We start from the raw sequence: 17867 nt of genomic DNA on the forward strand, positions 1-17867 counted from the left end.
AGGGAGATGCTCAAAATGAGGAATGGGAACAAGGGAGGAGAAAAAAGAGATACAGGCATGGGAAAGTCTAGATATGCATGAGAAAAAAATTAAAAATGGTAGGCACTGTATTTCAGGAAGATTGATAAAGTCATGTTGCATTTTTTTATCAGCAAGGTCATTATCTCTTATTTCCTATCCTGGGGTCCTTATGAGCCAAGGACCAGCCCTCCCGTAAGCTGTGAGTCACGGTTCTTCCCCTTTCTTGTTGCATTCAGATCTCCCCTTTCCCTAAGCCCAACTGTTCTGAAAAAGTGGAGAGGAAAGTAAATCAAAGGGACGCTTCTGAGACACGTGGAGGTTGGGGAAAGGAAAGGGTCCCAGGCACATCTGCCTGTTCACATATTTTTTAAGATTTTATTTTTCCTTTTTCTCTCCAAAGCTGCCCCCCCCCATACATAGTTGTGTATTTTCAGTTGTGGGTCCTTCTAGTTGTGGCATGTGGGACGCCGCTTCAGCATGGCCTGATGAGTGGTGCCATGTCTGCGCCCAGGATTCAAACTGGGGTAACCCTGGGCCGCCGAAGTGGAGCGTGCAATCTTAACCACTCGGCCATGGGGCCGGCCCCTGACTGTTCACATTTTGAGCAGAGCCCAGGAGATAAGGCAGGAAAAGTCTACTCTCCTGAGTTTGCATAAAGCATACAGACAGAGGTTTCTGCATTGGCTCACTATTGATTTGTGACACTTGGAGAGAGTCTCCAGAAGCCCTTTAAGGGAATGAGATGGGGGAAAATCCCCACTAAACCTCCATTGCCTCTTTTTGAAGGACATACTTTTACTTTTACACGTGAGGAATGTTTGTTTCTTCTGTGCCTGTGGCTCCAGAAGCCAAGTGTCAATGATCCAAAGACCCTATTTCATGCAGAAATGGCCTATGTTTGCTTGTTCAGAGTTGGAGGAAAGACGAAACTCTCTGGGAGGAGGTAGGTAGTTCCCTGATAGGGATGAACTCCTGATTTGAAAAGAGTTTAGAAAAATTTCTTTTTGAGGGGAAGAAAGAATGAGTGGTGAAGTTTAAGTCAAATCTCCTGTAACCCTGTGCTGTTTTTGGTTTGTTTTTAGTGAGGAAGATTGGTCCTGAGCTAACATCCATCACCAATTCTCCTCTTTTTGCTTGAGGAAGATTGGCCCTGAGCTAACCTCTGTGTCAGTCTTCCTCTATTTTGTATGAGGGATGCCAACACAGTGTGGCTTGATGAGCAGTGTAGGTCCACAACTGGGATCCAAACCCGCGAACCTGGGCCACCGAAGTGGAGCATGCTGAACTTAACCACTATGCCACCGGGCTGGCCCCACCCTCTGCCTTTTTTAAATGGGAAGAAATAGCTTAGGTTTCTAAACAATCTGAAAGTAGGAGAGTTTCTGAAAATGTCGACAGGCTTCAGAAGTGCCTGCTCTGGAGGCTGGGTCCCTACTGGCTTGACACAGGACCAATAGGGGTCTCCGGGGATGAACTGGGAACTCTGAAAGATTGTCTCAGTGAATCCTAGAATCCTAGAAAGCCTGAGCTAAAAGGAACCCTAGACTTCAAGTCTAGTCCAATCCCTTGGTTTTTAGGTGAGGAAACAGAGGCCCAGAGAAAGAACTTGGTGTGCCCAAGGCCTCACAGCTAGTTAATAGCAGAACTGAGGTGTCAACTCTCCGAAAGTTGCTATAGGGCCTCATTAGAGGGTCAAGTCTCAGAGATGTTTATTAGAAAAACAAAATATCTTCCTTTGTGGTGACAATTCTCTCTAAATATCATTCAAGTTGCTTTTTCTTCACCACCCTTGCCCAGCCATCCATTTCTTGTGGCTTCCCATTTCAGCCTTTCTGTTCCAGTCATGTCCAGTACCCAATTTGATTTACAGCAGTGTTTCCTCAAAGCGGGGAGTTTGGACTCTTTGCCTTAGAATCATTTGACAGCTTATGGAACATGCAGATCTCTGGGCCCCACCTCCAAAGAAGAATCAGAATCCTTGGGGATGAGAGCCAAGGAGTCAGTGATTGTTATATAGGGTGTTCACTTACCGTCTTCCTCCTGGAACTCATTTCTTATACCATTGTCCATATCTGTAGCAGTAGTTTTCAAAAACCCTACTATTTATTGAGCACTTACTTTGTACCAGGCTCTGTGCTGTTTTTCACACATTATCTCATTGATTCCTCAGATGCTGGCTGAGTGCTTCCCATTTACTCTCAAGTGGATAACAGAGCAGTATCCAGCTGGGAGAAGGGGCCAGGCCCCTCCCACCCCCATTTAAGTGCTCCTCCCGGGCGCTACTCCCAATGTGGCTTTTTATTTTCCTAAGCTATTCCAACTAGGGGTTCTTGAACCTTAAAGTTTAAGGAAGCCCAATAGATTTCTGCTCTCCTGGTTCTCGCTGCCACTTTTCCCTTGAGGTGGTTACCCTAGTGGGAAGAACTTTTTGCACATCATTTACTTCTTCAAAGTGGCAATCCTATTCCTTTCCCTGCCTAGCAATGACATGGGTTGAATGAGGAATGAGTGAGAGAATTCTTTGAGCGGTGCATGTTGGGATGCTGTCTGCTTCTGTGGCCTAAAGTGAACACCGGAGGAGGGTACCAGGAATCTCCTTTCTGCGCTTGGCCCTCTGGGCCTTTCTCTCCTCCCCTACTAGCTGCCTTCTAGTCTGGCCCAGCTCCACGCTCTTTTTCAGGTGGCCCTTCTTTCTCTGCCCTCTTGGTGTCCTGTCTAGTCCTAGGCCCTGGGGCACTCCATTTTCCAATCCATTGTTATCTGGTGTCCCTTGTCCTGGAGACTCCTTCCTGTGGCCTGCCAATATTACTCCAGAAGCTTCTTTTCTAGGCACTGGACCAAAGAGGTACAAGAGTCTGGTGTGAGAGCAGACTTGACCCTGGGCAAAAGGGCTATAAATGAGCCAGGTGCTGCCCACACTTCATTGCCCCAAGTGCATCATTCTGGCCAGAGTCCTCAGGCTCTTCCTGGTCACTCAGAGTTTGTGGCTGTCATCTGCCCCCTCTACCCTAATCCTCAGCTCACCTATGCTGACTCTCAGTGCCTCAGTGCTCAAGCTGTCACCAAACTTTTCTGCCTAGCAAAAGGTGGGCACAGTGGCTCAGCAGTTAAGTTCATGCCCTCCACATCAGTGGCTCGGGGTTTGCTGGTTCCAATCCTGGTGCAGACCTACACATCGCTCATCAAGCCATGCTGTGGCAGGCATCCCACATATAAAGTAGAGGAAGATGGGCACAGATGTTAGCTCAGGGCCAGTCTTCCTCAGCAAAAAAGAGGAGGATTGGCAGCAGATGTTAGCTCAGGGCTAATCTTCCTCCAAAAAAAAAGGCCCATCTTAAGGTGGGCTTCCTCTACCAGACCTTTCATGATTACTCCAGCCTACACCGAGAGGTCCTTTTTAGTCTCTTTTGCTGCTTTAAATGGAGCTACCCACAAAAGCATCCTCTAGGACCTCCTGTGGCAAGACAGCCTCCTATCCTCCAATTCTTCAGTCCGCTTTTCCCCTTCACTCTCACCTTCCCTTGTTCTTTGCCCTCATTGACACCTAGATCTCAGCTCTCCAGCCTTGCTTTGCTGCTTCCTGCCCAACTTGGCTTTGCCATGTATTTTGGACATACTTCTCTGGCTTAACCTTGGCCCTCTGCCTCCTTTCTGCCCTCTAGCCCCCTGTGTGACACATGCAAGCAACGCAAACTCCAGCTTCCTGTTTCCTGACTCTTGGGGCCCACAGGCCCCTCATGTAGATAGTCAATACCCTCAAGTTTGGCCTTTGGGTCCTTGTCGTGAAATGAATCCTTGTCATAAAATATCATAAGAGAACACATGATAATTTTGTTTTACTTCCTCATTTTTACATATATGGGAACTGAGGCCTAGCGAGGAGCTATGACTTGGGCAAGGCCCCAAGGATAATCTATTGGGAGGGTAAAATCAGGACCCAGGCCTTCTGATTCCTAATCAAGCACTGTTCTTGAATTTTTCGTGTGTGCTTTTTTCTTTGTAATCAAGCAGTGGGTCATCTTAGTGTAGCGCTCATGGGTTCTGGAGTCACCTGCCTCTGTTCAAATCCCGCCTTCACCATGCATTTGCGTGGGACCCTGGGCAGTTACTTGGCCTTTCAGTTTCCTGATCTACAAAATAGAGGAGGAGGAAGAATAATCCTACCTCATAGAACTTCTCTGAGGATTAAACGAAATGGTGCACGCAAAACACTTCAAACGGTGTCTACACATATTAAATGTCCAGGAAATGTTAACTATTTTATTTGGTCATCACCTCTATAGCGCCTAAAACAGGTCTGAGTGCATAGTAGGTCTGCAATAAAGACTTTGGCGTACTAAAGAGAGAGGCCCTGGGAAATAATGTTCTGACTTTGCTGTCTGGTTCAAGGGAAATGATTCTAATGGTGGGTATTTTAGTTCATGTAGAAAGAGAGCACAATGCCATGGCTGGTGTAAGGGGAGAGACTTGAAGCCCAGGGAACCTTTGGGTAATTCTTCGTGCAACTCCAGATAGGCGGCTGCCTCTTTGCCTGGCTGCAGGGCTGTCTATAGGGTTAAGGGCTAAGGAAGTCTGAGAGCTTAAAGGCTCTCAGATAGAACCTTGACTGAGGGTGGCCAGGGCCCTCAGATTCTTGGAGGCATTTTTATTTCAATGGGCAAGTACCCCTTGGGGACAGCAGCATCACCTCTCCTTAGACCCATTCTCTCCCTGTTAAGCCACAGTTCACTCTGAGACCTCTCTCTGTTGCACCCCAGAACTGAGAGACCAAAGGCTATTTATCATAACCATGAGGTCATGTAGAGATTGCCTCCCCCGGACCCCACCATGTGGGCTAAGGGGCCCTAAGATGAAGCGAAAAAGTTACAAGTTGCCTTCACAAAAGGCACAGATAATTCAGCTTGGGATAGGGGCACATTCTTGTGGCCTGGTTCTCTTTCTCTCTCTCCCCTGCCTCCCCTGCCAGGGAATGACTGCTGGTTGTTCTTTAACCTCATTTACATGTACATCTCAACTTTCTAGCCTCGCTTTGCTGCATCCTGCCCAGCTGCTCTCCTAGCAGCCTTTTGAATTCTAAGTCCAGGAAACATCTGTGTCAGAGCCCGCAGAATCTAACCAGCCACGTGGAATTCACACCCTGCACCAGCACCGCCACCCCCTTTTTTTCTTCTTTTGCCTTTTTCCCTTCCTTGGAGATTTTCCCCCTGCCCCCAACTGATGGATTATTGACTGCTAGGAGCAGTAATAACCACAACCACGACAAATACATAATAAAATAAAAAGCCTCAGACACAGTCTCTGGGGGTGGACTTGAAAGCTGGTGGAGAGTTTGGAGCCAAAGCTCCTGGTCCCCAACACACACTTAAAGCTGTGAAATCCATCCTCAGGGTACCTTGACTCAATTCTGGCTCTTCCTTGAGTCCCCCAGGGTTCTCATGCTTCCTGCTCCCCTTGCTGGTACCCCACTTCAGCCTGGCCGCCTGAGGGGCCCACGCTACAGACCTATCCCATTTAATATTGTGCGATCTCTGATCACAATATACGTGTCCAGTGAGCCATTTTTGGAAGGACTCTTCATTGTTAAAATGATCAATGAATCTTTGCAAAGATGTTAGAGGCTGATAATGACCTGGCGGGTTATCCTATTTTCATGTCCTGTAATAGGCCAGTCCGTGAGATTCTCTGGGGCAGGAGTGGATGTGCATTTAATACTTACCAGATTTTGCCAGGTTAGGAGGGAGCAAAGAGTAGTGGTCAAATCGTGGGCTCTGAAATCCACTAGAACTGGATGTGAGTCCTGGCTCTTTCACTTACTACTTACACGACCTTGCACAGATAACCTAAAACTGAGTTTTTAGGTTTGCTCATCTGGAAAATGGGGATGGAAATAATAAAAATAAAATCACAACACCTACTTCATAGGGCTCTTGTGAGGATTAATGAAGTAATGCGTGTAAAATCATTTTTCACAGTGCCTGCTTGGCACAGAGTAAGAACTCAACAATTTTATTCCTTGTATTTATCATGTAATATTAATTGCGCCTGACTGCAAAAACCGAGCCTTTAATCATGGGATATTTGGGTTGACAAGACAGAATAGGACTTCTCATCAGCTAGGCTTTGAGGCTGCTAAAGAGATGGCAGAAAGAACCTTTTAGACCAAGTTCTTTGCCTTCTTAACTGCGCGCCCCCGAGGATCTAAGGTGTTAGGGGTGGCGTGAGTTGGGTCTTTCTGAGCCTCTGCTGGATTATTACTCTGGGGGAGAGATGCAATGATGCAATGGGGAGGAAGGGAAGGCAGGACTGGAGGTGGAGCTAAAGACCTTTTAAGTGGAAGCGCTAGAGGAGGAAAAGGCACAGCAAAGGAAAAAGAAGAAAGAAGAAGACGAGGAGGAGGAGGAGATGGAGGAGAAGCTGCAGCCAGTATGACTGCTGCAGCTGCTTCCCTGAGGTGAGGAGTGGGCCTTCCTGGTTGCTGTCTTCTCCTAGTAGTGGAATGTAGCCCAACAGAAATTTTGAGCAGTCTTCTACCCAAGATAACCTATTCTTTTGAGGTTGCCTCCAGTCTCCAGGACAAGGACATGCTCCCTGGATGATGATCAGGGTGCTAAGAGGTATTCCTGACAGGAGGTTCCCTGTGCTAGGGAAGTGGTGGGTAGTAGGCTTTCATTTTTCTCTGACCTCCTAGAGTGGAAGAAAGGCCTGGGTGATGATTACTCCAGAGCAGGTATCTGAGGCAGGGGTCCCCTAGAGCATGTTTGGGTATCTGCTCAATGGTTCTGGTGGTCAAATGCCCATGCCCATGGGTGAGTGTATGGAATGTAGAGAGGTGACCCACTATTCCTCGTATGTCTTCCTACTGACACCCATGGGCATTTTGAGGGTTGGCTGTGCAGAAGTTGCTGAAGATGTCCTTTCAAATAATGTGCTACCAAAGCCACACAGCAGTTTCTGCTTTGGGCAGATATACGCCCAGGGCTCTCAGAGCCAAGAGAAATGACCATCAAGATTGTTCTCCTCTAGAGCCAGCCCTGATGGTCTAGTGGTTAAAGTTTGGCACACTCTGCTTCAGCGGCCTGGGTTTGCTTCCCAGTTGTAGAACCGCACCACCCGTCTGTCAGTTGCCATGCTGTGGCAGTGGCTCACACAGAAGTACCAGAAGAACTTACAGTTGTGATGTACAACCATGTACTGGGGCTTTGGGGAGAAAAAAAAATATTGTTCTCCTCTATTCAGGATACCATGAGGGCGCTCACATCTGCTCTTAGGAGTGGAAGTCAACAGAAGTAAGAGGTAACTTACCAGAGGTAACTAGTCAGCCTCGAGCCTGCTGCGAGCTGCTGCTGCTCTTGGCCCCTGCTGGGAAAATGCCAGTCATGCTGACTCCCTTGGAAAACTCTCATTTTTTGCATGGAAGTAGCTGTTTCCTGGGTGGAACTTGGTATTAAACCCTTACCACCCTAAAGAATTCTACCAATTAGTGGGGTGACTGTCCATATCAGAGCCATCCTGGCTACCGGTGGGCTTGTGGAGAGGGACTTCTGGAGCTCGTTGTGTGATTTAAGGAGCAGCCCTCTCCACCATGGAGTCCAAGGGCTGCTTTTCAAGAGCTGGCTGAACCTCAGCTGCCCCCCTGCCAAGCTCATGTGAGAAAAAAGAAGATGGGGGAGTGATCACAGGCTCCTCTCCCCTGGAGGTTAGCTTATTTTTCAGTTAATAAGGGGAATGGGGACCCTTTCTGATATTTTCATTTCAGGGGGAGCCCAGGTTCCTCAATGAGTTGGCTTCCTGGCAGCAGACACTTCCTCTAGAACTAGCTGGGCAGTTTCAAGGAGAAAGGCACTCGCCATCATTCTCTCCCACAAGCCATGCCTCGGAATGATCAACTCCAGGGCTCTTCATCCACCAATTGACAGATACACACACCCCTGGCCTAGGGCACAGAGTATAGCAATAGTTTGAAAGGAGTTGGAAACATCCTCCTGGGGTAGGGAAAGCCATCTCAAATAAGGTGAGCCTTCGGGGGCTTTTGTTCTAACGTTGTGGCAGGGCCTAACCTGCTCAGCTGACAACTCGCTTGAGAGAGTAGCAACTTATGTTTCTTCAGAAAGAAGTGTTTGTGATGGGGTGGGCTGGGGTCGGGAGCAAGCCAGTCTCCTCATGGGCTTCTTACCAAGTTCTGTGTTGCAACTTACATGATTCGAAACCTATTCCACTTTTGGCTTCTTCTTCAATTAACAGCTGGGGCCTGTAGGACTTGTATTCATTTTCTTTTGCTGTGTAACAAATGACAAAAATTTTAGTGTCTTACAACACGAATTTACTATCTCTCAGTTTCCACGAGCCAAGAGTCTCGGCATTGGTGTAGCTGAGTCCTCTGCTTAGGGTCTCACAAGGCTGTAATCAGTGTACCAGCCAGGGCTGAGGGCTCATTTGAAGTTCCAAGTTATCTTCCAAACTGACTCACTTGGCAGAATTCAGTGTTTTGAGGCTGTAAGGTTAAGGTCCCTCCTTTTTTGATAACTGTCAACCAAGGGTTATTCTCAGCTACTAGAGGGCAACCGCCCTTTCTTGCCATGTGGTCCTCTCCACAACATGACCGTTTGTTCCTTCAAAGCCAGTGGGAGAGTATCAGCTGCACTTCGAATCTCTCTGAATTCTATATCTGACCTCTAGACACTCTTTTATAAGAGGTCACCTGATTAAGCCAGGCCCACCCACACTCAAGGTGAGGGGATTTACAGAGCATGCACACCAAGGGGGCCAACAAACTTGGGGGCCATCTTAGAATTCTGCCTACCACAGACTCTATGAAAAGCATTTCATGCTATCAGATTATTTTTTTTTAAACGAGGCCAGCTGCTTTCCATTAGCATACCCCACTCTGGGAAGACAACAAAGCTCTCAAGCAAAGTCTTCTGAATCCTTGAACGTGAACCAGGCTGTGGTTTAAAAATTTCAACGACCTTGGAAGATAGGCTGTTTCCCCTTGTTTTTCTCTTTTTTTCCCCTAGAGCCCTTGTTCAGCCCTCAAGTAAGACAGTCTGAGGAGGAAAAGGCAGCTCTGGGGCTTAAGCATCTGGGGGCCAAGAGAGACAAGCAAGCATTTAAATAATGACTGATCATGAAACTTTATATCTCTGCTGGGCCAAACTTCTTGATGACCAGTATGCCATGACTTTATGCTCCTTGGAAGTGATTCTGAAGGCCTCCCATCATTTACTTACTTTGTTTCCTCTTTCCTTACTCAGCTTACCAGCTTTTTCATGAATTTCATGCAGAGGGGTCTTTTACCCAAAGTGTGTCTCAAATTGTCCCCATATGTTTAACAAATGGGATCACTTTTGCCACTGATTCCTACTTGTCAGAGCAACTCCCCGCCCCCACCCCCCGACTCCTGCATTCATCCATCCATAGAAATGCGCAGTGAGCACCTTCTCTGTGCCTGGATCATGCTGGGTGCTGGTGACATCCGGATAAGCAAAATGTGCTCCGTGTCTTCAGGATGACATCAGCTGTGACAGAGGCGTGTGCAAAGGGCCGAGAGCATGGGACGTGGGTGGTCGTCTTTGATCTGGGTCTTGAAGAATGTGTAGGACTTCAAGGATGTGGAGATTAGGAAGGTGGTGTTCTGGGCCAAGTGGACAGCCTGTGCAGAGCACAGAGGATGCGAAAGAACACGGTGTGTTTAGGGAATGACTGGTGATTCAGGGAGACCAGAACATGGGGGTGTGAGTGGGGGTGGATGCTGGTAGAATGGAGGGGACAGGGAACATCAGCTTGTGGAGGGCTTGAGTGTGAAGAACTCAGCTTTCATCCTGCAGGCAGCAGGAAGCTGGTAAACTAAGCAGGGGAGGCTTGTGGTCAGATTGGTATTTTAGAGAGAACATTGTGACTTGTTTTGAGATACCAGTGAGATGACAGTAGTTTTTGCAAAATATCATAAATAAAAGTATAGACGAGAGGAGGCAGGCCCAAGGCCACTATTAAAGAGCCCTGGTGTGATTAAGAACAAGTTCACTTTAAACTTACATTAGCCGTAATGAGACACATGGAAGATAGACAGTGATGCCTCTATGAGGAGATGCTTGGGAGGCAAAGCTCTGATTACTAAAGTCAGCCTGAGGGCAAAGGGAAAGAAGCTTTACCAATGGTGGTGGCTGTAGAGTTGGAGGAAGCAGGGCATCTGTTCCTAAAACCTCCTCCCTGGGGGTTCAGGCCTAGCCCAGCTGGATGGGACTCCACACCCAGGGTCCTTGTGGCTGGGACACCTGGGAATGGACTCTCTGCACCAAGGACAAGAGGGGCCCAAGAGTGCTTGATTCTGCACGGGTGAATAACCTAGGGGTGGGGCCCACCTTGCTGGGAGGGAAGGCAGGCTCTGCTAAGTTGGGAAACAAGGAGGTTCCCTCCCCAAGACAAGTCTTCCTCTGCCTCCTATAGCATGCCTCTACTTCTGAGAAATTGCTGACTGCAAAGATGGTTCTTCCACTACTTCTTCTTCTTTTATTGAATTTAGGCATTCATTCAACAAACACTTATTGAGTGCCTGCTATTTGCCAGGTACCATTCTAGGTACTGGGAGATCCAGTGATGAACAAAGTAGACAAAGCCCCTGCTCTTATGGAATTTACATTCTAGTAGAGGAGACAGACAAGAAACCAGTAATTACATTAATATAGAATATAATTTTGGGTAGTGATGAGTGCTATGAAGATGTTAATAAAGGATACTGGCAGTGGAGAGAGACTGGGAGGGCTTTAACTAGGATGATCATGGAGTTCCTCTTTGGGAGGTAATATTTGAGCTGACTTGAATGCTACAGAAGAGTCAGCCTTGCGTTTAGCTGGGGAAAGAGCCCTCCAGGCAGAGGGAGCAGCAAATGCAAAGATCCTGAGATGGAAAGGGGCTGGGTGTGCTGGGGATGAGGAAGAAGGCCAGTGAGGCTGGAGTGGAGGGAGAAAGCAGGAGAAAGAACGGGAGAAAGAGGGAGAAAGTAACAGGGTTGGTGGTCGGGGGGGCTTGTGTGTGGGGCCACATTACCTAAGGCCCAGGGTAAGGAGCTGGGATTTGCTGAATGTGATGGCAAGCCACTGGGGTTTTGAGCAGGGGGCTGACATGACTGATGTGGCTGCTGTCTGGAGAACAGGGAGGCAAAGATGGAAGCAGGGAGACCAGTTAGGTTGTTGCTGTGATCCAGCAACTAGATAATGATGGCTCAAACACGGCAAGAAATGGTTGCATTACAGAAAGACGTTGAAGGAAGAGTCACGAGATGTACTGTTGGACTAGATGTGCCATGTGAAGGAAAGAGAGGAATCAATGACTCCGAGGTTTTAGTCTGAGCATCTGGTTAGTGGCATTTCCTGAGATGAGGAAAGCTGGGCGAAGGAGTGAGTGTGAGGGGAACCAAGAGCTTGATGTGCACTGTTAGGTGGAGATGTTGACTAGGCAGTTGGTTATAGGAATATGGTGTTTAGGGAAGAGGTCCAGTCCAGAGATAAAAATTTTGGAGTCCAGAGTGTATAGAGAGTATTTAAAGTCTGAATGGGATCATCCAGGATATGGGAGCCACCAGCCACATGTGACTCTCGAGCACTTGAATTGTGGCTAGCCCCAATTGAGATGTACTGTATATGGAAAATACACACAAGCTTTCAAAGACTTAGTATGAAAAAAAGAATGTAAAATATCTCATTAATGTTATTTTTATAATGATTACATGTTGAAATAATATTTTGGTTCTGTTGAGTTAAATAAAATATATTATTAAAAGTCACTTCACCTGTTTCTTTTTGCTTTTTTAAATATGGCTACTAGAAAATTTAAAATTACTTATGTGGCTTGCAATTGTGGCTCACGTTAACATTTCTATTTAATGGTGTAGGTCTAGGAAATGATTGTAGAAAAAGAAGAGGGCCAAGGACAGAGCCCTTGGGTGCTACAACATTTCAAATTCACGGAGAAAGGAAAGTTCCAGCAAGGGAGATTGAGAAGGAACAGCAAATGAGGTAGGAGGAGAATTAGGGGAGCGGGGTGTTCGGAAGGGTGAGTGATAAAATTATTCAAAAAGGAAGGCGTGTCAGATGCTGCTGGGACATCGTGTAACCGACAGTTGGATTTAACGAGAGCAGTTCTGTTTAGAAGCCTGATTGGAGAGAGCTCAAGAGGATAAGTGAAGCCATAAAGGCAGTAAGTACAGATCACTCTCTTGAGTTTTGCTTTAAAGAGATGCAGAGAAACGGGATGGAAATAGGAAGAGGATTTCAAGACAAGAGGAGCTTTGTGTGTTTTGTTGTGGGTTTTGGTTTGTTTAGAGGGGGAGAAAGCTCTGTTGATGGTGGCGCTGTCCTCAGGGCCCTTAGGATTCAGTTGGGGAAATAGGGCAAGAGTGCTGTAAAGAATTGGAGACAGGCTAAACTCAAGAGTTAGTGAAATCCAAATCAGTGCTTCTATTAGTGCTTCTATTAGTGCTATTAGTGCAAATTATTGATTCTATTAGTGCTCTAGGGATGCAGATGCCACCAAGATGCCCTCTTTCTTTGTTCTCTCCTTTGTCTTTCATGTTTTTCTCTTCGTTTGTTGTTTTTCTTTTTCTACCCTTGACAGGGGTGGGTCAAGGACAAGGTTAGCCTACTGTGGCCTGGTGTTTTGGAAAACAGGCTCCTTTTCCACGGACTTCTCTGAAGCTCAGAGACAGTTTATTTCCCCAGTGTCTAGAAAGCCTCTTGAGTGCAGGGGCAGGCGTGCTGCCATGTTTGTTAAGATAGCCCAGGAGCTCACCAGTCATGTGAATTGCTCCTAGCCCAAGGAATTCTCCTCTTCTCCCTCTGGATTTCTGAGGGGGTTCTGAATTTCCCTACCCTTTGACCGTTCCAGATCTCCAGATGGAACTTGTGTGTGTGTGTGTGTGTGTGGTGATTAGTGAGCATTGTATGGGCCTGAGGTTAAGTCATCTTCAGGCAGAATTGTGATATTGCTCATAGAGCTTAAGTGACTTGAACAAAGTGTCAATACCTTTCGGCCAAAGCCCACCAGTAACATACTTGTCATTGAACAAGTTGGGTTGTACTTATTGCAGCGAGAAGGAACACACACCGAGGGGAACCATAGGACTTCTCAGTGATAGGATCTGAAGCCATCTTGACACCAGGGCCTGTCAGCCCTCATTGCGGTTTGGAAGCTTTTGCTTTCCAAGGTCTCAGTCACTCTTGCTGGGTGACCTCTCAAGTTGGCCTTAACCTCAGAGCCTATGGTCACCCTTCTCTGCCTCCAGAGTTGTATCAGGGGCTTATGGCTAGAGAGCAGCACAAGATGGGCTTGGAGCCCATCTATAAAATAGCAATGGCAGCTTGACTATATCTGGGAGCAGAGCAGATCTAGGGTGGTGAGGGCACCCCAGAGCCTACTTAACCCCTCTTGATGGTACTTGAGTCAGTCACATCAAGACCCCAGGGGGAGCTATTATGAAGGCAGTCTCTGCATGCCTCTCTACTGCCCTCCTTTGGTGTATGAATGTAACACCCTTTGTCTGGATTAAGGTGCTCATCATATCCCCCTCCCCCTCCCAAACTCCCATTAAAAATGTCAGCATTGATTTATAAAGGTTTGATTGTCAACTGACAGGCTTCCCCAGACCTGTCATCCCTCGCTTTTGCTAGAAGGCTGGATTGAATGGAGATTTATAGTTGACTATCACTTGATTATCGGCACTAATGGAAAAGAGCACAAGGACAGATAACTCCCCCATGACATAGAATCAGAGTCGTGGGAGAATTATCCTTTTGATGATCGTTTTGGTTGCTTCCCATTTTTGGCTATTTAAAACAATGCTGTGATAAACATTCTTGCAGGTCTATTTTTGTGTACAAGTGTGAGTATATCTACAGGGTAAAGTTTTAGAAGTGATGCTACTGGATCAAAAGGTATGTGCATTTTTAGAATTTTGATATTGTGAAATTGCTCTTCAGAGAGCGATTGACACTCCATAATGTATGAGAGTGTCTATTTTGCCCATCCTTGTCAGCAATGGAACATCATCAAAATTAAAAGTTTTTTGACAATCTGATAGGTGAAAATGTTAACTTGCTGTTTTGATTTGCATTTCTTTAGTTCTAAGCAGGCCTGAGCTTTGCTTTATGTGCTTATTAACTATTTCTATTTCTTTTCCTATAAACTGGCTGTTGTATCCTTTGCCCCCTTTTATATCGAGTTGTCTTTTATTGATTTATATGCACTCGTGACAAATTAAGAAAATTGGTCCCTACATCTGTATTTGTTGCAAGTATTGTTTCCTAGTTTTTTTTCTGTCAACTCTACTTTTTTTGGCTAAAAGTTTAAATTTTTTATGTATTCAAATATCTCAATCTTTTCCTTTATGGCTTATCAATACAAGTTTGTCTGCCTGGGCGCACCCATGAATAGTAACGGGCCTCCAAATCTAATGGGCCCAACACAAAGCAATAGATCAGGACTTTTACATTTGTCTTTTTTTTTGATAACAGCTTTATTGAGATATAATTCACATCCTATACAATTCACCCATTTAAAGTATATAATTCACTGCTTTTTAATATATTCAAAGATTTGTGCACCCATCACCACAATTAATTTTAGAACATTTTCATCACCTCAAAAAGAAACCCTGTACTCTATCTCTCAAAAAAAAAAAATCCCCTTATCCCTAAGCAAGACACCTTCTGTGTCTACATATTTGCCTATTCTGGACGTGTCATATAGATGGAATCCTTGTCTTTTTTAAGGAAGAATAATTCTCTTTAATGGCAATTCCCTTTGTATATCTTTTCTTGAATAGTTTAAGAATCTAACTGAAGGATAAAGGGTAGGGTAAAATGATTGTGTTATGTCCTGGATATCAAATGATGGTCTGCTTTTTTTTCCTCTGGATTTTCTTTCAGTGCTCTTACCATGGCTGAATCCCTAAGTGAAGTTTCTCGCTGTCTGGAAGTTCTGGAGGCCAGTGATGAGAGTAAGTACCCCAATAAAGTCTTGATAACTAGAACTAGATTTGTTTACTGTGTTTAGCCTCTGGGAAAAAGAGTCGAGTCACAAGAAAAGAAGTTCATGTCAGATTTCTAATAAGAGTAGATTCAGGCCACGTTTACTTTTCAGTCTTCTACCTCTTCTCTTTCATCTCCAACTCGGACAGACAAGAGGTTTGTCTGAGGCCCTGCAGTCTTCTTTGGGGATGGTTACCACGTTCTGCTTACTAAGGCAGGGGGAGTATTTCTGCTTAATCAGAAAAAAATCAGAGCAGGCCATAATCTGAGAGATTCAACTAGGGTTTTACCGGAGAGAGCAATTCAGGTTTAACCAACAGGTAGATACATTTGTAATTCGATGAGTAAAGAGAGGAGAGAAACAAAAGTCCACCACAGGCTTCTGTTACGTAGCATTCAATGGACAAAAATTCTCTTTTTGCAAAACTTACTCAGGTGTGTATTCATTGCCTAAATTGTAGTGCCACCTATGAGTGATAGGTGACCGTGAGTGGGATAATAGAAAGGGAGGCAAAAGTCACTAAATAATGATAAGCTTTATTGACACCGAAAAACAAAAAAACAACCAACAAATGAAAAACAGAAACAAAGGAATCTTAAGACATAAAATGAGACCTTGAATTGAAAGACAACTGAATTGAACAGTTCACTGGGTTGTTCTTCAAGTTGTGCTGAGTTTCCTCTGCAGTGTATGGTGCAGAAAGCTTGCTCCGGAAGGACAGACAGAGGGGAACCTTCTTGTGGTTTCTCAGAGGCCTGACTTCACGGATGATGTGGGGTGGGGAATGCTGAGCCTGGTGCATGGATCCTTGAGGGCAACCCCAGGTCAACGAGCAGCCAATCCACACTGTGTGGTGGTTGCTATCTCTTGCTGCCCCCCCAGCCCAGCTCTCCACCAACAAAGCTATACCACCACCATACTCAGAGCTCCCGCACAGGAAGGAATGGAAACACTCTTTTCCTTCTAGTGCCCGTAGTTGAAAGAGACACACATTCCTCAAGGTATTTTGAATCCTCATGGGAAAATAAGTTGTTGTTTCTCCACAGAAAAAATGGAAAATTGGGGGGAAGTTGGAATATATGCCTACTTAATTTTTAGCACCTGTTACAGTGCTAAAGTCACTCACTAGTCATTTTGTTAATTTCGAACATAAAAATGTGTTAATGAATAATTTTGTTTGCTCATACATCCTTATGTTTGGTACAGTCAGTTTTACAGCCTGAAAAGTTTATTAGACGTGTTTTTATTCAGTTATTGTTTCCAAACACTCAGAGCATAAAGTTGTTCCCCTTTCAGAAGGCCAGAAGGAGAGCCACCTGTCAAGAATCAATAAATCTTATTCCTTCTGTTTGAAGAACAGCATGCTCCTTCCTGTTTGTGAGAGGACGCTGCCCACTGTCATGTTGGTAGCTTGAAATGGCCGGGGTGGGAGTATTTATACCACAGAAATAGGCAAATACTACAAATAAGGGCATTTTCCCCAGAGATCCAATGATAAACATTTTCCAGCAAAAAATGGATTATAGTAATTAGTATAGTATAGTCATCAGGATTTTCCATAAAAATCTCATTATTTCATAGATTTTAGAAATCATTTGAGGGTGGGGGGATTAAGAGAGGAGCCCAGAGAGCAAAATATGGATTATTTTAGAGTCAGCCTACTCTGTACTGTAGACTTTTCAGCACTTTCACGGTGACCCATCACAGTAGTTCTATGCGGTCAAACATCATTTTAAATATTTTATTATCATAAAAATTAGTTTAATTTTTTCTGAAAAAAATTAAAGAAGGGAACTTGGGAAAATAGATGTTTCCTGTTGTATCTTCATGTTTTATTCTTTTTACCTCTAGGTAGAATTGACAAGTTTGTCTCAACCGTGACCCTACATAGGTACATCCTAGTAGATGAGAAATGGCCCAAGTCATTTAAAACTGAAATTACTCAAATGGTGATTATCAAGCACACAGTCCTACTGTTTTCTTTCAGTGCCCTACCCCATGCTGCTTCCTGCTTCTAATCATGTATATTTTAGAGTTCACTATTGAGTTATACATATGGAGCTGCTTCTCCTTATCTATAGATAGATAAATTTAGATACATAGAATTGATAGATCAATTCTACAGATAGAATTGAATCTGGTCTTAATAAACAAGTAATTATTGATTCCTTAGTACTAGTTCACATTTATTAGCTCTTGCTACATGCCAGATTCTATGCTAAGCTCTTTACCTACATTATTTACAACTTACATCAACCCCAATAAGCGTCAGTGTTTAAATTATAGGATGCTTAAGGATGACTCTGCTGAGTGATCTCAATTTAAGGGAATTGACAAGCTGTGTTGTCATTGTGCACCCCTCAATGGACTCAGTTGTCCCTCGAGTGTTACTGCATGCCTTGCACTGTGCTAGTTGCTAAAGGGGCTGCTAAAGAGGAGCTGCCTACAGCCTTGATGGAGGAACAGTAGCTAAGACATAGAACTGTATCTTATTCCTTTCTCATTGATACCCCAAACATAGTAAGTGCTTGATCTTAATAAATATTTATTGAATAGATGAATGAATGAATGCACAGACTAGCAATCAGTTGTAAAACTTGTGGTGCCAACAGTCAAGTTTTAGGTATGCAGAGAGAAGTGTGAATTGTAGTGATTGGTGGGGAACTGGCCTTAAGGCAGGCCTTGAAGTTTAGAAAGCTTTCTAATAGGCAGGCCCAGGGGGAATCAGTACACAAATGGGTCACAGCATTTCAGAGCTAGAGGGACCCTAGTTCAGCATTTCTCAGATTGTGTTTTGCTTAGGTGCAAATGGGAGACAGTATTGT

At 45.0% G+C, this 17867-nt stretch overlaps 1 protein-coding gene across 1 annotated transcript in view; it reads left to right on the plus strand.

Moving 5' to 3' along the window:
* KIAA1210 (KIAA1210 ortholog) overlaps positions 1-17867 on the plus strand; it is a 61940-nt gene that overhangs the window by 5922 nt on the left and 38151 nt on the right. The window contains exon 2 of the mRNA XM_046673780.1: positions 14940-15010. Coding sequence (XP_046529736.1) covers positions 14940-15010 — 71 coding nt within the window. The remainder of the gene's footprint in view (positions 1-14939; positions 15011-17867) is intronic.

Source organism: Equus quagga, chromosome 10, assembly GCF_021613505.1.
Source record: "Equus quagga isolate Etosha38 chromosome 10, UCLA_HA_Equagga_1.0, whole genome shotgun sequence".
NCBI lineage: Eukaryota > Metazoa > Chordata > Mammalia > Perissodactyla > Equidae > Equus > Equus quagga.